The sequence below is a fragment of the Centroberyx affinis genome, unplaced genomic scaffold, assembly GCF_046629955.1.
Source record: "Centroberyx affinis isolate AG114_WGS23_722 - 3 ecotype Tasmania unplaced genomic scaffold, CSIRO-AGI_Caff_v1 ptg001386l_1, whole genome shotgun sequence".
NCBI classification, from domain to species: Eukaryota; Metazoa; Chordata; class Actinopteri; order Beryciformes; family Berycidae; genus Centroberyx; species Centroberyx affinis.
In genome coordinates this window covers 67,496-91,634 of record NW_027279869.1, presented here as the reverse complement: position 1 = coordinate 91,634, position 24,139 = coordinate 67,496, and the positions used below count along the sequence as shown (strand labels likewise).

The 24,139-nt window shown below is 44.9% G+C and overlaps 1 protein-coding gene across 1 annotated transcript; it reads left to right on the top strand.

The window, feature by feature from the left end:
* The first annotated feature begins 646 nt into the window (after positions 1-646).
* On the top strand, positions 647-22,874 carry shdb (Src homology 2 domain containing transforming protein D, b). Its single transcript, XM_071526138.1, has 7 exons — positions 647-730; positions 1,445-1,823; positions 3,873-4,023; positions 7,046-7,312; positions 17,611-17,785; positions 20,201-20,320; positions 22,608-22,874. The coding sequence occupies exons 2-7, from the start codon at positions 1,491-1,493 to the stop codon at positions 22,792-22,794; spliced, it is 1,233 nt and encodes a 410-aa protein (XP_071382239.1). The 5' UTR covers positions 647-730; positions 1,445-1,490; the 3' UTR covers positions 22,795-22,874.
* Positions 22,875-24,139: the final 1,265 nt, after the last annotated feature.

Genomic DNA, 24,139 nt, shown 5'->3' with positions numbered 1-24,139 from the left:
AAGCTCCTCGTTCACCTCAAAAGGTATTCTTGTTGCCCAAAGCATGATGGGATTTTGCTATTCCAGCAGACCCTATGTGGAAGCAGATTACACACTGAGTTTTGTTCATCCCACAGGGGCAGAAACTCAGCATGTGGTGCTACAGTGGATTATTTATTTGTTGTTTTCTTTGAGGAATACTGCAAAATCATTTAAAAAAAAAAAGCTTAAATAAAGCTTTAAAAAGTGGAAATCCTCCACAGTGATTAAATGTGACTAAATAATGAACATGGAGATATTGGGAGCATTCGTGTGAGATGAAATATATTTTCATTTCCTGCTTTGCATTTGTTTTCCTCTTACAGGTTTTAAATGGGATATATTTCTTTAACAGCTCATCTGATGCGCAGATATTTCAATGAATGAACGGTCGGCTGACTGCAAAAGGGGATAGGATATTCCACTGGGAATGAAGCACCTCCCCTTTAATCGCTTGGTTGGGTTTCTCTCCTATCTGTAGTCGCTCTCTCACTTGCACATTTGCCATCAGTCGTTTCCTAGCGGAACTCCACTGGATTTCAGTGCTGTTTTTCGGAGGCAGAAGAGGTGTTGTTTTCTTTCTCCTGTTCTTTTATGGAATAAAAGCGTTTATAATCGAAGGCTCTCTCACTTTTTGGTGTCTTTTTATGTCACCAACATGAAGAAACGCGGAATAAAGCATCCAAAGTGGCTGAAGGTCTGAATACTGTTGGTAAGTAGTGGTGCCATCGCAGCGCAGCGCTCTCAGTGGGATTTAAATGCGGTGTTTTGGTGCTTCATGATCTCTAGAGAAGAACTTCAAGAAACATTATATATGCTCTTTATATACGCTTTTTCTACTGTTTTCCCAAATTAGTTTTCGTTAATCAACTTATTGTAATTTATGCTGGTGAAATAAAAAAAAACCCCAAAAAAACACGGAAAGCAAATGAGAAATATGTTTTGGTGCCACTTTGACGATTTCTTTTGTTATTTGCTGTTCCCATGCCTTTGTCTTTGCTTTTTTTTATCAGCAGGATTAAATCGGGTTTTATTACATGGGTGTGAAATGTAATTGCAGCCTTTGGGGTAAAGTCCAGATGCCAGACTGTGTTATTGCCCCTGCGTAAAACAAAAGGAGTACATAAATCCCAGCTGTTGGTGTAGTTTACTGTGGGTCTTTCATATAGTGCGATGAGCCACTGGATTAGGAGAAAGTTAAAGATGATCTGATTTTTAACCCTTCGATTGTTTGCACTTCCTTGCATACATAATTTATCGGGTTTATCACGCTCACAAATGCACGCTCACACACACACACACACACACACACACACACACACACACACACACACTGCTAATCCAATCCATCTATCCATAACCTAGCTCACACGATCTCATCAGAAATAAGGTCAAGCAACTAACCCCCTTGTCTGTGTCTCTGCAGCCTCCTGCCTTCATCCTACCAAACTGTCTGTGGAAGCAGAGCTATAATGGCCAAGTGGCTGAAAGACTACCTGAGCTTCGGCAGCAGGCGGGTGCCTCCTCAGCCGCCCACGCCAGACTACACCGAGAGCGAGATCCTCAAAGCCTACCGGCTCCAGAAGAACCTGGACTTTGAGGATCCCTACGAGGACTCTGACAGTCGGTCCAGGAGCGAGTCCGGGACCGCCGACCCCTCCACACCCGTGTTCGGGTCTCCCATGAAGTCCTCCAGTCTGGACACCAAGTCGCCCAAACACAGACTGATCAAGGTGGACTCCCAGGAGCTGGGGCGCACCAAGATCCTCCTCAGCGCGATCTCCTTAGAGGACCAGCAAGAACCTGTAAGAGTTCTCTCCCCTGAAATCTCTGTTCATTTCTTTGTAGGTGTATAGAACAAAAAGCAGCTGATGCGGAGATAAGAATTTTGTGTGGCTCTCCTCTCCTTTAATGGAGGAAGGGAGTGAGAGTGGGAGGCAGGAGAAGGAAAAAGCACTATCCCACTTCTCTCTGATCCCCTTTCCATCACTGGGACAGCTTTATTGATCAGCCTCTTTAAGCAAGCGACTGGTAATGTGTGTCACAAATATGCATTGCTTCCATTAATCACGTTGTGTCCGACGCACCACATAAATTGGATACTCTACTGTAGGTGCCTGATGCAAGAAAGCATTATTGATGGCTTGAGCGGACCATTGAGTCAGGAGGGGTCACACTCCCTTGAGTTTATGTCTTTCCATAAATAATAAATGGGGTTTGGTTTTGCAAGCTGAGAGAGACCCTCGGATGAGCACATGGCAGGGGCCAAATACCGTATGGTGATATGTCAGGGGTCACAGGGAGGCATCATTTATGCTGTGGTCATGTTGGTGTCACCAGGACTGCAGTGTTGTCCTGGATATGTACTGTATATGTTAACACACAGCTACTGAGAGGGAGAAGGAGAGGGAGAAAGACAAAGAGGCGGCAAGAGAGAGAGCGAGCGAGCGAGGCAGAAACAGAGCCTCTGCTTCTGAACATGGTTTTACAAGGGAACATTAATTCAGCCCACATACGCTGAGTAAGTTAAGGAGTGTGGTTCAGGGTTAAACCGTTTTCACTGCTGCAGTTAAATCCATGTCTCCCTCTCGTGGAAAACGCTACAAGTGCTGAAAAGTCCTGAAGTGGATTGGAGTGGTTCGGTAGTCTTAAGTCAAGTCGATAGCCCCTTCCTCCGCTCCGTGCTCCTCCTGCCCTCATTAATTTCCCAGGGTCTGTGGGAACATCCGCGCTCTAATTAACATTGCAGATTCCTGTGCATCGATAACCTGTTACAGAATCAACAGGGGATTAGGATGTAATTTTGCGAGGGTGTGTGCATGTCTAGCAGGAGTTTGGGCAGCGTGCCTCGCTTGAGCGATCCCCCTTTGTTGGATGGAGAGAGAGAACTATAGGGAAAGAGAGATAAATGAAGAGAAAGAGAGTGGGGGAAATGAGAGAGAAAGAAAGAGGGAGACGGTGGATGAGTGTGTATATGTGTATGCGCACATGTCCTGTGTGTGTGTACATGTGTGTGTGTGACCATATGGCTGCCTTTGTAGCTGTCAGTGTGCCAGCTGACCACTGCTTTCCTCCTGTGCATGTATGGAGGAACAAATGCTCCCAACCAACCAACCAACTCCCTCTTTATTCTCTCTGCCACCTCCGGTCCTCCAGCCAACAACCTGATCATCCTCAGACAGGCCTATTTTTTTGTCGCTGCATAACATACAGCTTTCAAATGGGGGACAAATTGCATTCTTGAAGAGGGAGCTATATTGTGTAGCCTCTGAATATAAAGCAGGGTATTTTTGTGTGAAGGCGTTGGTGTGGTATTTTGATGTTTGCCTATTGTTTGTCAATCACATACAGTGGAAAACCACACTAAAGGTACAAATTAGTGTTATAATGATACTCCAAAAACATTTTGTCTGTAATCAAACATACAGTATATTTCATATGCCATTCAATGAGGATGTGATTGCATGTTGGAGTGTTGTACTGCTCTCTCCGTCTCTGGTCTTGATTAGCTATTGTCTACGCAACACTCTGCACTAATACACCTTTTACAGGCTGAATGTGAATTCTCCTAATTATCGCAAAATAGTAATAACAATAATGTTCTAGGATGCTTTAATTGAAGAGTTTATACCAAAATTCTTAAAAATAATTGCTGACATGAAAGTCTCATTATAGAGTACCGTTAAAGTTTTGACACCTGTGCCTGCAAAATAAAGATATTTTTTTAATTGGTTTGTCTGTGTATTTGAAATATAAAGACAAAAAATACTGGAAACATATTTGTCTGAAAGTGGATATATTATGTTCTGTAACAAAACCATTCTCCATGACTACGTGTGTGTTTTGTCCTTCAGGTGGTGCCATCTGCTCCGTTGGCGGGGGACACAGATTATTCGGACCCGTTTGATGCTCGTCTGGACCCCCGACCTGAACCGGATCTGGGACCCATTCCCTGTGAGAACAATGGCTACATGGAGCCATATGAGGCCCAGAGGGTCATAACAGGTCAGGAGATTATATCATTACTAGAAAAGGATGTGTCATCAGTGAATATCTTATCAGTCTGATGGTGCTTTAGTGGTCCATATTGTTATAATATAGTATAATGGTATTATAGTTCCATTCCATTTTCCCTTTCCCTTCCCTTTTGCATTTAATTTTCTCATCATAATTTTCAATTATCTCCACATATAGCAAAGACGTACATATATACAAACAATACAACACAATTAGCTTCACAGTATTAAATTAAGCCTTTAAAACCCTAAAGGGTTAAGTTGAGATAAAGGCTCTTCTTACTTACATAAAGATAACATTACTGGTCAGATATTATATTGCATTTCAGATGCACCAAATCATGAAAACAATATCAAACGATAGCATAAAGTAATGATATTATCATTGATCTATTACCTGTCAGCAGTTCTTTAATGAACATCAACATTGTGATGATACAATTATATTATCACTGTTTGCTACCTTTCTTTTTCGCTGTGGTAAACTGTTTTATCTCCGCCTTCATAAAAGAATGTATCCTCCTTGGTAGCAGTGACTGAGCCTGCTCTCTGCTCATGAAACTTCTCTTCAGAGATGTCTCTATCCAGTGTTCACTCTCCTCCCTTGTTATTTTCTCCCGTCCTCTAGCTCACATCTATCGTTTTCCATTTGTCTTTCCTCCCGTAACATCTCTCTCTGCCCTCTCTCTGCGCTCTGCCTGGTCTGTCCCAGTCATTTAGGGTGGAGAAGACCCCCCCTCCTCTCTCCGTTTCTCTATCTCTCTCCATCTCGAGGGTTCTCCCCGGCCCTGAGGGGAGTCTGGCCGGCACTCTAATCTGTCTTTTAGCGACTGTATGTCCTGTCCTCTCTCTCCGTTGTCACTTCTTCTGCTGCCTTTTTGGTGGTCAAATGAAGTTCATAATCTCAGGCTGAGGTGAAGGGAGCATCCTCATTTCGAGACAGATCCACAGTCATCTGAGAAACCCAGAAGAGAATTGCTTCTTTTTCCAGTTGGATGGAGAGATTAGATTCACAGTAGTGTTGGCTGAGCGTTTAGCAAAGCATTGTCGCAGCTCTTTCATAGACGGGGCTTTGAATGGAGCCTGTCAATCTAGATCTGTCTGTCTGCTTGCTTTTGTCTGTCTGTCAGTCTGTCTGTCAGTCTGTGCATGGTTGCTCATTAAAAAACACAGCAGAGTGGCAAAGACAGATGTTGGATTGGAATAGTAATTATCTTTCGCAAAGATTGTCCTGAAACGACACCTGTGCCGCCACCCCCCACCCCCCACCCCCCCACCCCCCACCCCCAAACCCCAAAGACCGTACTCGTATGAAAGAAAATCATCGATGTTTATCCGCCTCTTAAGTTGTTGTGTTTCTGACTGTCACAGTTCTTGAGTTCAGTTCATGTGGATAAAAGACAGGTCTCCTTTTGCATTCCTTGCATCACGTAGCAGACTGACAGTTATCAGTATGCCTAAATAGACCCCCCCCCCCTCCCCATTCCACTCAATCTTCAATCTCTATCACCTTTCTGTCAAATTGCCATTTTCTTTCCCTCTCCTTGTGTTTTTCTCCATCATGTTTCCTATCCATTTATCATTTGCTTCACGCCTGTTTTTATCTCTCTGCCTTCATCTTCTCCATCTCCAGGCTGCCGCTGACACTGCGGGCTCCCAGCGCAGGTAGAGCAGCATTCAGCCACGCTGTGCTTCTGTCTCAATGACTTAACATCAAACGCAGACAGAACCCCCCCCCCTCCACCCCCACACCCCACACCCCCCCTCCACCCCCCCTCTCCCACTCCTCCGCCTCCCCTCCTTGTCCTTCTCTCCCGTCACTCCTCCCCACCTTACCTTATCCCTTCCCTTCCCTCTTCCTTCTCCTCCTCCTGCTCCTCACCCCCTTTCACCATCCCCACCTCCTCCTCTCTTCCTTTTCCCACTCCTCTCCTCCTCTCTCCTCCTCCCTCCACCCTCTCCCCTCCACCCTCTCCCTGTTCTCTGTTGCTCCTCCTCTCTCTCTCTCTCTCTCTCTCTCTCCCTCTCTCTCTCTTTTTCCCTCCACCCCCTTCTTCCATAACCTCAGGGCCTTTCCCCAGGGCCTCCGCTCGGTCGCCATGGTGACGACAGGGCCGCCCAATAGCAGTGTCTTGTCGTCTGAAGGTTAAAGTTTGGCTCTGCCTTTCACCAGCGAACCCTCCCATTTAGTTTTAGCACTCTTCCCTCTCACATGAGCGCACCTCCTTAGCACGGCCGCTGGCTGTGGACACAAAAGATGCCTACTCCTTCATTTTTTTTTTCCATTCTTTGTTCTGTGATTCTATATCTCCTGCTTTTTTTTTTTAAGTGTGCATTTTTGAGTTCAACTCATCAAAGAGCCGTTGCTGATTGCTGCTGCAGCTGTGAGGCTCCTAATTATCGATGCATCTGTTGTTTCAGAAATCTTATCTCGTCTTCTGGCTTGCGTCAATAATCTCTGAGCCTTTTATCTCATGGTCGCATTTGACTCGACATAACAGGTGCAGGTGCTGGGAAACATTTCTTGGTCGGAACCCGCTGAGAAAGTGATGAAAATGTTAACGAGGGGATGTGGATACTGTTGTGAGCTGTGCTGGATAGCTGCTGGGATGCGGATAGCGGAGGGGGTGGGGGGTGTTGGGGGGTTGTCTACCGTGTTGCTACTCGACGTCTAGCCCAAGGCCTTGTTAAGCCCCCACATATGAGATGCTGAGCTCACGGCAAGCTGTGCAAACATCATTTGTCTCCCTCCTCAAATTCTAGTCATGTCAGAGCTCAACAGGCTTTCTGTTATACTTGGAGGTAGAGATAATTTCAGTCTCTTGTTTAGAGGAACCTCATCACTATGTGCAAATATTATTGCTTATACCCGTGCCTGTTTTAAATTTGTAAACCCTGACACATCAGACAATATTCTGAATGTCATTTTGTGTGTATGTGTGTGTTCTTGCATGCATGTGTTTGTGTGTGCACATGTATAAATGTGTGTGTTTTTTTTTCATATGCTTTAGAGTTGCAGCGTGGTCCTGGAGGCGGGCGGGCGCGGGGCGGGGTGCAGCTGTATGACACCCCGTACGAGGATGAGCGAGGCCGGGGGTTCGGCTTCGGAGACACCCTGGAGGATCGAGGCAGGAGCCTGGGCCTGGTGTACGGCGAACCCCAGGAGGAGAGAGGAGAGAAAGAGAGCAGCAGGCTGCCGCAAGACGATGAGAGGCCGGCCGATGAGTACGACCAGCCCTGGGAGTGGAAGAAGGACCACATCTCTAAAGCCTTCGCAGGTAACTGAGTAGAATGTGAAATGCCAATGCGCTGTTGGGTGAATTAACAAAACAGTAGGGTGGAGGAGTGAGTAAAAAGGCCCCATGTTGGTAAGCATCCACCCTGCTGCAGTGTTGTTGAGCAAGACACTAGCTGCGGTTACAGGAGCCATATTTTTTAATTCTGATTGTTTTGTACCTGCAATGATTCAGAGAAAAGTAAACATCACTGACGTCACTTAGGTCAAACAGGCAAGCGTGCACAGAAAGAGTATAGATATTCCAACCAAAAAAGTGATCAGAATGAGTGTTTACATGACAAAATTGTATCCATCAAACGGATTATGAAAGAGTTATACCACCCCTCTCAAATGGAATGAAATTTCATTCGAAATGGACCAGTTTATTCTGATTGAGGTGGTTACATGAGGCATTTTTATTCTGATTGGGCTACTATTTTGATTATCTGTGGAATAAAAGGCTCCATGTAAACACAGCTACTGAATCCCTACCAGCTCCAGGAGCGCTGCTGTGTGGCTGACTTTGACCTCTCTGTGGAGGGTGGCAAGCAAAAAGAAATCCCCACAGTATCACAAAGTATCACACAAAACACTGGGCATCATTCAATACAGTTAGTGGAAGAGGTACAACCAACAAGTAAATACTGTAGGTACAAAAAAGTACTTTTGTTAAAGGTCAAGGCACTCCCGGGAACACATAGAGCACTGCTGGGTGATGCTGGATGGTAAAATAGTCAGCTAACTGTCCTGACCTTTAATACAGTGCCTGTCTCCCGTCACTGCACCTCCAAAGCCTTTTGCAGGAAGATGCGACTGCAGTGACCTTCACTCTCAGAGCGTCTCAGCTCAGACGGCACATATCTGTCCGCCTCACTATTACTCTTGCCACACCACATACAAACACCTTTGATGACCATTGATTTTCTTAAAGTCATTGCACACTCGCACACGATAGACACAACAACCATCATCAGAATTGCATCGACTGTCAGTCCTTCTTCCTTGTGTGTGACTTCACATAGAAACACAGTGTGAGAAGAAGGTTAGGGGAGGAGGGACAGAGGAAGGGAAGGGAAGGGAGAGAGGTAGGGAGAGATTTAATTTTCTTTTATAATCATCATTATTATCTGCAGTGTTTAAAAATAATGGGTGCAGTGATTATTATCTTTAAAAGTCGCATTGGCAATGTATGTCAATTCCATCCCATTATGTTCCTTTCCTTGAACATAATTGGAGGGAGAGCGAAGGTGAGAGAGACAGAGAGAGATAAAGAGACACTGACAGAAAGAGAGAGAGAAAGAGAGGGAGAGTAAAGAGAAACAGAAACAGACTGATAGGTCAGTGAGGAGTAGATCAGTGTAAGGTATGGCAGGCCAAGCCATCTTAATTGAGCTGCATCTCCAAGTCACGGAGGTCAAGGTGATGGGCTAATAAATCAACCTGCCTCACTCCCCTCCTCTCTTCTCACTCCCCTCCCTTCCTCTCCAGTATCTCCCCCTCCCTCTCCTCTCAGTTAATTACATGCTTACATGTGCGTGACTGATCCAGTGCTAATAGGAGAGTCATGGTCAGCAGAAGTGCGAAAGCAAAACACAACTACACACACATACGCTCGTCTGAATACACACACAGACACATAAATTCACAGCGTGTTCATGCTCCAATCACATTAACCAGAGAAGCACTAAAGAGACGCCGTAACTTATTTGAAAATTTAGATGATTTGGAAAGGAGGTGCACAACAGTTAATTTAAAAGCCAATATCACCTCTCACCTACTGAGCACTCACTCCTACCTCTACCTCTCGTTTTCCCCCCTCTCCATCTCTTACTCCCTATGCCACATATGCACTCCTGGAGAGGAGAGCTTACAGCACCATTAGAAAACGCGGTGGAGGAAAACGCTTGTGCGCCTCCAGTTGCCTGACCCCTTGTTTTTTCCATTCAGAGTCAGCACTCTGAGCTGGCGTGCTGTCTGTCTGAGCAGACCAAAGCACTGAAGTGTAAACACACAAACAGTATTTTCCATTCTCACATTTAATCCATATTCCCCGACCCACTCCGCGTTGCTAGGCAGGGCCTACATGAGAGGGAGGGGAGAGACGGAGGGAGAGAGAGAGCGATAAGGAGCTGAGGGAGAAAGAGAGAGAGATGGAAGAGATGGAGAGAGAAAGAGAAAACGCATCAGAGAGAGATGGGAGTGTAGACAGAGAAAGAAGAGAGAGAGAGAAAATGGAGAGAGAGGCAGTAGAGAGTTGGCTAGAGAGAAAAAGAAAGGGACATCCAAGGTTATGGAGGGTTTGATGGCAGCTCAGTGGATGTTTGTGGAGGCCCAGTGCCTCAGAGGGGAGGGGCGTCGAGGAGAATTAATGGTCGGGGGCTGTGGAGATGCAAGGGGGGAGGGCGAGGTGAGGCGAAGGGGGAGGAGGGGGAGTCAGGGCCATTGTGGCAGGGTGCAATCAGTCATCCGCCAACACAGGCACACTCTCACACACACACACACACACACACACTTACACACACGAGCACGGCAGCGGTGACAGCGCTGTCCTCCCCGCAGCCCTCCCTCCCTGCTGATGTGACACACTCGCTCAGATAACCCGCTACAGGGGGCAAAGGGGGGCATCGCGATCTGCCAGCAGCCTCAGCCCTCGCCTCATCATCACCTTCACACACACACACACACACACACACACACACACACACACATATACACATTATTCTCAACCAGTGTTACCAGCTCTGATTATCACCAGGCACCTAATTCAAGGGTGAGAAGAGGTTGTGCGCATGTTGGCAAATGAGCGCATGGGGGGTGTTTGCCTGTACATATTGTATGTGGATTTATGTGTATTGCATTTGGCTGCTAATGCTTCTGAACAGAATCTGCCTCATTATAATTTTCAGCTTATCCATGCTTACATGTGCAGTAATCGGCCGGGTATTTGCGAATATCGCATGCTGTGGGTAATTCCAAATAGTATCAAAAATAAATTCTGGCACCTTCAAAGCCTTTTCACTATTTCCCATTGGAGTCCACTTCAGTTAGCTGTGTGAGGGTGAGCCTGGCAGCGCCTGAGGGGTCGAACGTGACAGGCTTCTCTCAGTCCGGTGGGTTTTAATTACAACACTGGAAAGCTGTCACCAGTCACCACCGTCCAGCCCAAATTACAGCAGGCATTAATTCCTGGAAGTCAATGGACAGTCCAGCGGTGAGACATCGGCCCTGCAGCCATTCAGCACCAATTAGTGAGCTAATGAAAAGCACCATCTCATTAACTCTCTGATGGCCATGTCTAATGAGCAGATGAATGGGTGGTTTAGGTTTTTAAGTTTTATAGTCTGATACGGAGGCTTTGATCAGGCCGTCTGAGAGATGACGGCAGTTAGAGAAATGGGCTTGTGAGTGAAAAGTGGCAGCTTCGAATCTTCAAAGATCTGGATGTGGAAAGTGAATGACTAACATTAACATCCCCATAACCCCCCCACCCACCCCAACAATGACCGTCACAGTGCCGTTGAGCAAGGCACTTACCCTCCACTTGTTCCAGTGCAGCTGCTCAGTGGCCAGCAGTAGAAGAAGGTTTTACAGGGAAGCTTCAAAGTATGAATGTGTTTATCTGTTGGAACTAAAAGCAGAGCGGTGGTGAAAAAGAGTGTGTAGGTTCAGCAAAACCTTTCCCTGATAAATAGGTCAAAGTGGTAATCCATGAGTTTTTTCTCTCTCTCTCTCTCTCTCCCTTTCGGTGACATCTTTGGTGATAAGTAATCATTACTGTTTTTGCTTTGACTTTGGATTTTCTGTTGACGTAGTTTGAGTTTCTGTAGGTGCCAGTGTTTTCTTTGTCTGCTCAGCCATGGTGGCTGTTACTGCTCATGCTAACAACCCCGTTCTTCTTCTATTTATTCCAAACAAACGGCTGTTGCTGTTGCTTGATATGTAAAACGCATAATTTCCTGTGCGCCAGAGGGCCTCTGTGTAGAAGTACACACATGCAATGAACGAATCTTTGAAATGCTTTTAAGGTAATTTCAAATATTACCCTGGGTAGAGTACCTTGGGTAAATAACTGATTGCTGAATGCAGAAGGTTGCTTTAAAGTGTTAATGAATACTGAAACGGAAGCTCAGTTTAGGGAAGCTTGTAAAGACACCTTGACAGATGGTGAGCGTATGTTTGTGTGTGTGTGTGTGTATGTGCGTGTGTATCTGGGTGTGTGTTTTTTTTATGTCCGGATGTGTGTGCATGTGTTCTGAGGGAAAAGGACAAGCTTTCCTCGGGTGTTGTGAACGTGTACATGCTCATGTTCCTGTGGGAGCCTGAAAATGTATGTCTGTGCTTGCGTGTGTGTGTGTGTGTGTGTGTGTAGCATGTGTGCATGCAGACAAACATGCGAGGGAAGAAAAAGATGAGATTTCCATTTCTGGTGCGACGCTGTTCTCTCTTGCTCCAAGCAGACCCAGGGGGCATCTGACCGGCATCTTCATCAATTTACTGGCACAGCGGAAGGGCTCTCATCCCTCTCTCTCTCTCTCTCTCTCTCTTTCACTCTCACCTCCCCCTTTCTCTCTTTGTCACTTTTCCTCGCTCTTGCCCTTTCCCTCTTCCCCGTTGCACGCTCCTTGTCTTTCTCCTTCAGCGTGAAGCATTACTGACATTAATGAAAAGGCATGTCCTCCACGATTCCCTCTTGCCGACAAATACGAGAGATGGGGAAAGAGGTGATGGAAATAGGGGAGGGCAGGAGAGGCAAGGAGAGAGGGAATGTGAAAAGAGAGATAATGCCCCACTTAGAGGGAGACGGGTGAAGGAGAGAGACAGAGATAAAGAGAGAGAGATGTTAGAGAGAGGGAGAGAGAGATGGAGAGAGTGGTGCGCAGCCACAAGGGAATGGGTCTATTGAATCCCTGGAAAATAGATACACAGAAAAGATAGTCAAGGAATGTGTTATGTTTTTAAAATCAAAGCCAAAATGGTACACGTCCATATCTGCAGCAGGAAATAATAAAGGAATAACTGCATCTAACAGACGTGTAGATGCTTTGTGTGGATCCATATTATGAAAGAGGGACTTGTGTGAATGCGTGCAGGTCTTTTTTCCCTCCTGCACTGGCATAAGGTGTTAATTGTCTGTCCTTATGGGGGTCATTTTGCCCAGCAGAAGGTCTTTGTGTGCAGAGAGGTGATGGGGTGCCAGGCAGATGTCTTCATTAAATGAGCCTAATGAAGCTATTCTATTGTCTTTGTTTGCTCCTCCTTTATTTCAGGGACACAGAAAACGGCTTCTGGAACTGGAAAGTCAGTTATCCGTCAGTCAAGTCGATAATGTTCTGTTCAAATCGGGGATAGGAAAACCTATTTTTGTCGTTCCCTCCCACTCAGATAATTCCTGGTAATTGTTAGCAGGTGGTGGAGGCGCCAGGCGTATATGGGATTTTGCCAGACCACAAATTACGGAATTGCTCTCACCTGTTTCATCAATTGGCTCAAAATGCGAGAAAGAGCTGGTAGAAAATGTCCTCCTTTTCTAACCGCTTAGACAATGAATATAGTAGATTTTGAATACAACTCATGAATATAAGCTGCTACCACTGATGTGGCCGTGCCTTTTGTCTCTCTCCTTACCATTAGAAGTGTGCCTCATTGTCTTGTATTGGCGAACAAAGCAGAGTGCTAACAGCCTTCTTTGTGTATGACAGATCCACAGGTTCCCATTAGAAGTGAATGGAAGCCAGATGTTCCCTGCTAGTGAATGAGTGACATGTCATGCCTGTGTGTGTGTATAAGCCTGGTATTCTGCCTTTTGTTATTAGAGTGAGGAGAACAGACGTGCATGTAGGAGAGCTGTTTTTCGTTTCAATCTAAATCTGTCTTTACCAGAGGGGTTTATATGGTGTTAAAGGGGCATTAAGTAATTTGGACTTTTATCGACCTCTATCAGTAACAAAGGAACTGCAACAACATTGACAGGTCAGGTGATTGACAGAAATCTGAAAGTCACATTTCTCGATAGAACAAGTAATTTACCCAATTATAGCAGAAATGTGTAGTGAAGAGGAAATATATCACGATGCAAAATAATATTGCTTTGTCATTTGCTTTTTTGGCTTGAAAACGAAATGTGTTGCGGCTCTGCTCGCCCACCTGCAGCACCATCTTTGAACAGTTGAAAATGCGAAAATGCTATAAAATGAGTTTTTCAAAGCCAGAAATCTCAGCACCTGGCCAAGTAATCATTGAATCATTGGTATTGATTACCAACCTTATCAAACTGCCGCTGATATATTCTGGTCGTTTTCTGCTACGGGAAATTAAATAATCTTGTTTAATGGACCTTTTACTGTGAGTTAACTATCCACAAGCATCAGCACAAGGTCATGCTGAATCCATGGCGTGTTATGAGTGCACACATACAATTCACTTATTCTCTCTCACACACACACACTGCTGCAGTAACTGTACAGCTATAATACTTTTACAGGATGTCCTTGGCCCTGAATAGCGTCTAGAATCCACATAGACAGAGCAGCAGTCACCCAAACATGAGAGAGGAGGAATCCTGTTGGAATTTTCCCATTAATCAAACGCACACCGACACCTGTTCACATCTTCTGTCCTTCAAGTGCTTGTCTGGCCTCAAATAGGTTCTTTTGGCTGTCTCCATTGTGTATGTGTGTGTGTGTGTGTGTGTGAGTGAGAGAGAGAGAGAGAGAGCGTGAGCAGCTTAGCACAGTGGACGTGTGTTAAAGGCAGTAAATCCGGTGTGAGAAGCTTTACTGGAGGACTCATACTGAGTTAATTTTCCACTGGCATTAGAATCTGGTCACAACCCAACCCGCAGAGACACAGGGCCAAAAACATGCATCTTAACAATTCACTTAGTCTTATTTTTCTTAAAGCAAGTGAAAAAATAATTTCACTTGTTTCCAATGCAAATCAAGAATGTTCTTGAATCAAGTAATCTTGATGCTTGTAGAGCAGTGGTTTTCAGTGCCATCAGTCATCGGGATCCAGAGCCCTGCTGGTTTTCATTCTAGCCATCTAATCAGGGAATATTTGACACCTGGGATGCAATGTGAATGAGGATTGAAACCCTTTGTTGCAGAGAAAACTGCCTAATAACTGCCTAAAGATATTGTCACTTGTTTCAAGAAAAAGGAAACGGGTACTGCATTGGAAACAAATGCACCGCACCAAATTTTAATAAGCCTTTCACTCCAATATCGAGTGTTAAAATCTTGTTTTTCTTGAAACAAGTACAAAAAATATGCCAATGGTGTAAGATAATGTCACTTGTCTCAAATGCAGTTTCACCAGTTTTGAAAAATGTCTTGAAATAAGTGACAGTATCTTGAAGCAAGATAGTTCACTCAGTTAATAAGAAGATAATGTCACTCAATTCAAGGAAAGTCTTGAAGTTGATTTGCATTGGAAAGAAGTTGGGTGAAGTTATCTCACCCAATTGGCGGATCTTTTTTTACTTGTTTTAAGAAAAATACGATTTTAAGATTCAACAGTACTAGACTTAATGGCTTGTTTAATGCAATGTGAAATGATCTCACCCCATTTGCAGATTGGATTCACTGGTTACAAGGAATACAAGAATTTAAGACTCAGTATTAGACTAAATACCTTGTTAAGATGGATATTTTTTTGCCGTTTATTGGGTGCGCATACACACACACACACACACACACACACACACACACACACACACAGACACACACACACAAACTGCAGCTACCCAAACCTGAGAGAAGAGGAATCTTGTAGGAATTTTCTCCCACTCAAATGACTGAGCACATTTCTGATTGGAGATAGATTGCCTCGGCCGTCTCCGTTCTCTCTCTCCTTTCATTTTACCCTCCACTTGCTTTTGCGCTCTTCCCATTTACACCCCTCGCTCTTTTCTCGTGTCTCACAGAATTAGAGGTGTGAGGTGTGGTGTGGTGTGGTGTGGTGTGGTGTGGTGTGGTGGCAAGCGGACAGGCAGGAGAGTGTGGCGGTGTTTAGGTGTTGTGTGTGTGTGTGTGTGTGTATGTGTATGTACATGCCTGCGTGCCTATATGTTTGCGTGCATGTCAGCGTTGAGGGGTGCCAGGCCACACTTTAATCCTGGCTTCAGCGGAGGTGCGGCCCGCTCCAGATGGGGCCATTGTGCTGCGCCATGCATCAATAATTCACAGAGAGCTAGAGAAAGTGGCGGAGTGTGTCTGCCTGCTCAATAATTAACCAGGGAGGGAGAGAAGCATGTATGTACAGCTTGGGTCTCTCCTCAAACGCCCATTCAGGTGGCCTTTGATGTCCCAGGCCTGGGGGGTCTTTGGATTTGTCGGCTCATTAAGATGTCACCCGCTTTTTCCTTTTATTTGTTTTGTAATCCGTTTTCGCTGTGTGGGGGGGCTAAATGTATGGTGTGAAACCGAGGCAAATCACATAATGTGTGTGTGTCTCTTTGTGTGTCTGTGCCTGTGAGTGTGTGTGTTGCCACTGAAGCTGCAGTAATGACTGTTACAGTAGATGGTTGCCTGCCATGGTGGATAATGAGCTATTTTTGGTTCTGTCTCACGGTGCAACCTCCGCTCCTCTCCTCTCCTCTCCTCTCCTGCCTAGGTACAGTAGGATGCTGTATGGAGAATTGTCTGCCCTCCACTCTCAATGGGTTTTTCTGTATGCTCGGTTACACATGTCATTCAGCGTCACTTCAGTTCCTCGGTCATACTACGCCATGTTAGCTCATAGGTTGCAGCGCGCAGAAGTCACGCTTTGTTTTCCCTGCGTCTGGCGCTACCAGACAATTTTCCGAGGTAGATTAGTTCAGAGGGCTATAAATAATGCAGTCTTTGACTTCTCTTGTCCTCTGTCTTATCCTATCCATTGCTTCCTTTTGTCTTCTCTCACATTGTAAATTGCTGTAAATGCAGGGTCTGAAATACCTGAAGCTATTTTCTCCACAAGCGTTTGGAGGAGAGGAGACAGGAGGTATATTTGACTTCTCTTCATGACAGGAGCTATAGTTAACTTCATTTCACGACACCGCCTCACTGTCACCTGCACACACACACACACACACACACACACACACACACACACACACACACACACCCTCTCCCGTTCTCAACAACACTTCCCTTCCCTCTACTTTTTTCAGATCTCTCACTCACTTTGTCCCTCACAACCTTTCTCATTCTCACTTCTTATGTCACATATTCTCCTTCCATTTAACTCTTTTAAAACCCATCTACTGATATCTCACTGTTTTGCTTCCTTTGTCTCTCCCCTCCTCTCCGCTCACCCCTGTTAGAAATGAGGGAGTTGTCGGAGTTGCCCTGGCCCGCTCCAGTGGGTCAGTTGGAGGAGGAGCCTCCCGTCAGAGAGCAAGGTGACCTCTCACCCCGAACAACACCCCCCATCTTGCCTTCCTTTATACCAACCCCCCATCTTAGCAGTCACCCTGACCTCCATGACCCAGGCTGTTGTCCTGCATCTGCTATCCCTCCACCCTGAGCCCCCAGTGGCCCGCATCTGCCCAACCTGACCCCCGCCTTGGGCTCATGGCTGCATGGATACTGGTGGTGGTTTGTGGTTGTTAGGTTGTTCGGTTGAAAGCACTCCCTTTCTTACCATGGTGTTTTCCCCCATTAGCGGTGGTTGTATGATTGTCTGTTCATACGCACGTCCAATACAGGTGCATGGTTGAGGAACTAGCTGCATGGAACAGAACCAAATACGCAGCATACTGGAATTCAGTTCCCGCTTTTTGGCAACACTGTGTTTCAATCTGGCTTGGATCCTAACCTGATGAATGTCCAAGTTTGATCAAAACATGCCAAAAAAGTAAACATTTGTTTTAGTTTCCATTTGTGGTGGTCGGTCAAAATAAAGTACCACCGCACTCCCAGTGTTGTGGGTCCCCCTACTAGCAGCCTCTCTCTGCCCCTCCAATGTGCAACACGAGTGCAGTTTCCGCTCTTTCCTGTAATATATCATTTTGTATTGTCTGCCCTGGGGGACTCATAATAATGTTGATGATGGCGATGATGCTGATGGTTTTGCACTCACCCAGAACCGGACCTGCTCCCCTCTACTTTGCCCCTTCAGTGAGAGGTCTCTCTGCTGCATGCATGGCTTTGTAATAACAGGATATCTGATGTGTACCCAAGCCTGGCTGTGAGGGTTAATCCCTGATGATAGTACAGTGTAAATAATGTGACTCATTTTGTCTGTCCCTGTCTGTCTCTCCATATCTCTCTCCCCCTCTCCTCCTGTCCCTCTCTCTCTCTCTCTCTCTGCCAACAGTGCAGTTTGATGGTGCAGAGTGGGACCGCTCTTCATCCCCCACAGAGCGGTTGCGTCCTCCAGGTCCCAGGTCCAGTCCGCTCGCAGGAGGGGGCATGAAGTTCAGAATGCCCCAGGAAGCCCACAACATGGTGGGGGAGAGAGTGGACCCCAGCCTGCCACTGGAAAAGCAGGTGTATGTACGCTGTCTTCTGTTAGATCCATAGGAACTTCATAAATTCATACATTTATATATAAATGTAATCAATTATTATTATTATTATATATGTGTAAAATATGTACCAGTGGCTATGTTTGAGTAAATCGGCTATACTTAGCCATACTTCAGGTCTTAATCGGGTTAAGCGGTTTATATGTGCCTTTGATAGCCTGTTATTGAGTTTCCCTGTTGCCATGAATAAACCAGGTAACAGAATATTGCTGTCTACTTGAAGTGTCTCGCAGACAGACAGTCGGCCAGAAAAAAAGTATGAAAAAGGTTTGTCTACCAGCTACCCTCATTGACTGGGCAGTAGGTTACTTCTAATACAAAGCAAAGACATTTAAAAAATCCCATTAGTAAGAGTAATCGTAATTGCAAATGTACTCATAATATGGTGCGAGACATTATCCAAATGTAAAAGGAGTAAGATATTTAAATTCCACAGTAATACAGTATTAAGCCAGGCATCTTAACCGGGTTTCTCATAATGGGAATATCATTAAGAGTTATGATGTTTACATGCTTCAACTCAAACCTGGGCTACTTGAATAACTGGGTTAAGAATGGAAGTCTCTGTGCATGCAAACTTAATTAGTATGTGCTATTAAACCCTGTATGTTGTCATATGTCTCTGTGCAAATGTCACCAGGACAAACGCTGTACATTTACCATACTTTGTGATTAAAGCAATTCTTATTCTGAAAAGGAGAAACGGGTTGCACATCCCACAAATAAAGCCAAAAATCCATTTTATTGCACTGCTCTTTGATCTATTAAGGGCGTGCGCACATTAAGACGAAACGGTTATGTGTTTCGGCTAAGCAGCACTCAGCAGAGCTTATAGAATTACAAAAGGTCAGGATGAGAACTAATTAAGTCGGAACATTAAAAACACACATTTACTTTGGTCTTGTAATTTCAGACATCATTGGTGTAATTTATGTGCTGCATCTGTGTACATAAAGAGCTATTTTACTAATGAAATCCAAGTACATGACACCCCTGAAGCGCACATACACACGCACGGCGTATACACACACACACACGCGCACACACTCACTAGAGGATGGTAGTTGATTATTCTGCCCCATTACTCCCTGATGGTCTCTTAAGGGCTGTTATGAGCTCTGTGGTCCCCTTCAGCTCTGCTTTAAACAGAGAAGCAGCATCATCCTCAACCTGTAGCACTCAGTACACTTGGCTGTCAGGCCTGTTAGATGGTAGAATGTCATGTCTGAGGAAAATACATCATTATGGCAGCTGAAAATATATATTTATATATATATCTCACTGCTGGTGTCAGTCACTGCGGTTCTGTCTTTTGATTATGGTGTGTGAAGCAGTTCTCATTATTCTTGAACTGTTTTACTTTACTTGTCATGTTATACAGTTGGTAGTGTCAGCCAAGCAATCTGATCGGTTACAGACATTCTCCCATGAAACGCGGGTAGCTGTGTTTTATTGATTTTTATTGTTATGAATGTATACTGCTTTGAAGTAAACTTTTCGGTAGTACATTGATAATTGCTGTTCTTTATTTTGATTATGGGTTCTTTGGTGTAGTGTTGTCATGATAACTGAAATTTCAATACTACTTCAAACCCGTTGCGAAAAATTGAATTCAATATTGGATTTTTATAAACGCTTGATACTTTCACTAAATGAGATGTGCAAGCTGAACCTCCAGCGGGCGTATACATGGAAATTGTACGTGGAGAAGAAGAATAAGGAGGAGTGGAATAGACAGATGCACAGTCTGGTTCCTGACAGTGGGCTAAAGCAGTCAGTGTAGTCAAACAGCAAAAAACTTGGCAACAGTATCAAACAAACAGTCCACCAGTCTTGAAATTAATGCCAGTCCATCTAAACCTGTGTACAAAACGATGGTGTCGAATGGAACTATTTCATATAGAGCCGACAAAGACAAACACCAAACCTGGGTGGTAGCACATTGATTGTTTTCCTTTGTATCGCAGTAGTATTGAATTTTTAGATTAAAGTTATATTAAAGTTAGTATTGTTATTAAAGTCAAAATTCCGGTTTTGTGACTCTACTTTGGTTTTGTACTCGACTAGAACTTGTACCTATCGTATCATTATTGTACCCATAATCACAGGTACCCCAAGGGATAATCCGAGGTTGTATTGCTATAATTATTAACAGACTACTACTGGTTAAGGCAGAATCCCACAATCATCACACAGTAAACTTCCATTGCCACTGTTGTGTTCCCATAGCAGCAGATTTAAAAATAGGTTGGAATCACATTACACTTTAACACTTTTACCACGGTTTACCACTTTGGAATGGTTGGAGATTTCTATTGTTGATAAACAAGCAGTTGACCTATTTATCTTATTTCTGTGTGTGTGTGTGTTGTGTGTCAGGTGGTACCACGGTGCGCTGTCACGTTCAGAGGCAGAGTCGCTGCTAACGCTGTGTAAAGAGTGCAGCTACCTGGTGAGGAACAGTCAGACCAGCCGCTCCGACTACTCCCTGTCACTACGGTAGGACACACACACACACACACACACTGTGACTCTGCCACCATAACAAGGGGTCAAATGGTAGAGCACCATCTATATCATTCTCGGATAAACAACTTTACACTTTGATTGAATACACTTTTGTTTTTCTGCTGTGTGACTGAGTGTGTGCTTGTGTTGTTGTGTTTGTGTGTGTGTGTGTGTGTGTTTGGAGGGGGTGGGTGAAGCCAACTTGAGCTACTGATCTCATATCTCATTCTCCACACCTCTCCATCTGTCTCTCCTCTCCTCTCCTCTCTCTCTCTCTGTCTCTCTCTCTCCCCTCCTCCATCACCTCCGATTAAGATCATTGGCATACTGATTCCTCTCCCGATACTCATTTGCAGGGCACAATACTGCTTATCTGGTCAAATCTCCCCCTTGTAATTACTACCATGATCCATCGGCCCCCTCTCACACACCTCTCTCCCTTCATCCCTTCTTCCTTTCCCCATTCTTGGCCCCTCTCTGTGGCCTTCTTGCCTGGCCCCGGCGAGCCTTCTAAGTGGTAATCAGGCAGGTAGAGCACACTTCAGTGCGCACATCAGCCTCTCCCTAATCACTAATGAATATGAATTACCTTCTGTGGGCCACACAAGAAGGGAATCGGGGAGGAAAGGAAGGAGAGAGAGGAGAGCGGGAGGCACACAGTGTCACCATGTTGTGCTGACATACAAACAAGCTCATGCATTACTCATGTACATGGATAGAGTGACAGCTAAACACACACACGCGCACACACACACACACACACACACACACACACACACACACACACACACACACACACACTCCCTCCAGCAGCAAGGTCAGAATAAGTGGCCCTGGCCGTCCAATAGGAGAGCCTGAAGTCTGAAAAAAGGAATCTCTCTCATAAAACCACAGACTCTGTCACTGCTATGTGCTTTTGGTTGTGTAGGAGGAGGAATCATCTTCCACTGAACTTCCACTGAAGAGTCTTAACAAAACAAAGAAAAACATGTCAGAATTTGAAACAAGTTGCAGCAGCAACTCTTTGAATGTATATTTGAAAATTGTGAGATAATATGATGGGAAATACTGTCCCACCATTTCCGTGTTGATATTCAGGAAAGGGTAACTTCTTCCTTAATGCGATGAGGTATCTTATGCAGAAATTGGAAAGAAGCAGGACAGGAGACTTTGTATAATATCAGCTAATATCAGCTAAATGTTGCGAAACAATACAACAGGCATGTGCTTGTGTCATTGTGGCTGTATCTCTTCCTGGAAAAGTGAACCACACCTACATTAAGATTAGACAGTAATGTGAACAATGGGCAGAATGCCGAAGGTTGTTAAACGGAGACAAAATTAGTGTGACCACAAAGAGCCAGTACAAAGTGAGTCAGCACTGAAACAGACAGGCCAGCCAGCTTTAAAACCAGCATAAATATTTATGAAAGAGCAATGGTAGGTTGTAATGTGCCATGAGATTCAAAGAAACCCTAAAACAAGCAGGAGTGGATGAAAGCATGCTCTCAGCTTTGAGCGCTGACGTGATGAAGTGGCTCACAATGCTGTGGAAGCCAGTGGCATGATGATAAAACGCCTGTTGTTTGGCTGTTTGTAGTCGGCGCTTGTGTTTGTGTTCAACTGCTCTTCTTTGTTTGATTTGATTTACTAAAATAATGACGATTTGAAGCGGTGGCTAGTTTGAGCCCTTGTCTTTCCCTCTGCTTCTATAATTAGACATACATCATGGCTGGCTGACTGGCTCTTAAAGGGGAAGTCCTGCGCTGGCCGCCTGGCTCTTAAAGGGGAGGAACCAGACAATTTCACCATTCTTCCTCCCTCTGTCGCTTTCTCTCTCTCTCTCTGTCTGCCCTGTACTGTAATCACTGCCCTTTGTCTTTCCTTTCGTGTGCCATTACACCACTCATCCATCCATCACTACCTCCCCTCCTTCCGTTCCCCCTGCCCCTGCTTTTCCCATAAATTGTGACATGGCGTTAAATCTTGGTTAGAAATGTGCCATAAAAATGCAGGAAAAAGAAGACGACATATATCCAGCCTTGTCATTTCCACAGTGTCATTATGTGACAAAATGTGCGGCGCGTGGCGTGACAGTTTCTGTGCCCCACATTTCATTTTCTCTTCCCTACTTTTTCTCTTTTTCACTTCTATATTGGGTGTCTCTCTCTCTCTCACTCTCTCTCTCTCTCTGTCTCTCTCTTTCTTCCCTCATCTCCCTCCTCTCCCTCCCCATCTAAATCTTTTCTTCTTCTTTGCCTATCCATCTTGCCCACAGGAGCTGCCAGGGTTTCATGCACATGAAGTTCACCCAGTGTAAAGATGGAAAGTATGTGCTGGGGCAGAACAGCCCGCCCTTTGACACCATCCCAGAGGTCATCAACTTCTACACCACACACAAACTACCGATCCGAGGCGCTGAGCACCTCTCCCTGCTCTTCCCCGTGTTGGTGCAGACACTCTGATTGGCCCAGACAGACGCTCTTCCTGGACCTCCGGGGTTTCATGGTGATTGGACACCTAAAACTCGATTGACTTGAATGTTTGATGGGATCTTCCCAGTGGACTGCCAGCGCTCTGTTCTCATTGGACTGGGCTATTTTTTGATGATTCAACATGCCAATGGCCGATGCCCTCACCCACCCCTACTGTTGTACATGTGCCAAGTTGCTCTAACATCCAGGGGATCGATTCACGTGAAATGCAATACCGGAACTTAAGGCCACCTTTGCTGTAACTCCTCCCTCTCGTCTCCTCTCTGAACCAAGGGGAGCTGAGTTCAGGGCTGAAATCTGAAATTGTTCCTTTCCTGTTTTACTTTTCATTCACGTCTCAATGAAATGACAGAGGGAGAGGGATAAGGAAAAGTTGAGAGAAAGTTTGTATATTCTGAAAGCAGCTCCAGCCTAGAGAAGACCCGCAGAAGTTTGAGATGGAAATACTGCTGTTCCACAACAACACCTCATCAACACTGGTAGAATATTGCTGTTGTCAGGTGAAAACCTTGCAACTCCTATTTTGTTGATTTTCATGTTTATTCCAGGATCGAATGGTTACATGGTATTCTATGGGATGAGAAAACCTTTTCACCCTTGGGCTTGGGAGGCCATTTTATAAATTTGAAAACCCCTTGTAAATTTTCTAAAATTCATGGTTGTCAGTCTAAAAATAATGCTATTTTTCAAAGATATAAGGTTTTTACCCAACAGCAGCGATATTTCAAAGCTTTTCCTGCACAAAACCACACCTGTACTGTAGCTCATGGATGAATGTCTCTTGTTGATTTGACTCCAGTCTGTAAAGTAGTCTGTTCTGTACTGTCATGCTGCTATATGTTGAAGACTTGCTTAACCCGTATGTCTCCATGTCACTTGTAGGTTGTTCATCTGAAGCAACACAGTGTGTTTTGTTGGTACTTGTGTTGACCTTGTTGACCTGTATCTTGTTGGTTGCCTACACTGCATTTGGAAGACAATGCTGGGTTTGCAAAATGCAACATGTCACTGATGCCATCTTCCCTCCACTGACTTAAAGCTATAAGCTTAGAAACTGGGCCATGAGCCACATCCAAAGCAAAGGAGTGCTAATTGGGAATCATTGATCACTCTGAGAAACTCTGTGAATGTTGGCCGCAATCTCACAATTCCTATATGTGGCTTTAATCCCAGATTTTTGGCTGCCCAGTTGATTACATGCTGGTCGGTGAGTTGAACTTGAGTGAAGTGTTTGCCATCTGGAATGGGTTCCCAAGGCTGCCTGGTTGCAGTGTTGTGTGGCTCATTTCAGAGGAGAGCCAACGTGTACTGGCCA

Coding starts and splice junctions, on each gene's coding strand:
- shdb (XM_071526138.1), top strand. CDS start 1,491: ATGGCCAAGTGGCTGAAAGACTACCTGAGCTTCGGCAGCAGGCGGGTG. Junction 7,313..17,610: donor CATCTCTAAAGCCTTCGCAG/GTAACTGAGTAG, acceptor CTCTGCCAACAG/TGCAGTTTGATGGTGCAGAG. Junction 17,786..20,200: donor CTGCCACTGGAAAAGCAGGT/GTATGTACGCTG, acceptor GTTGTGTGTCAG/GTGGTACCACGGTGCGCTGT.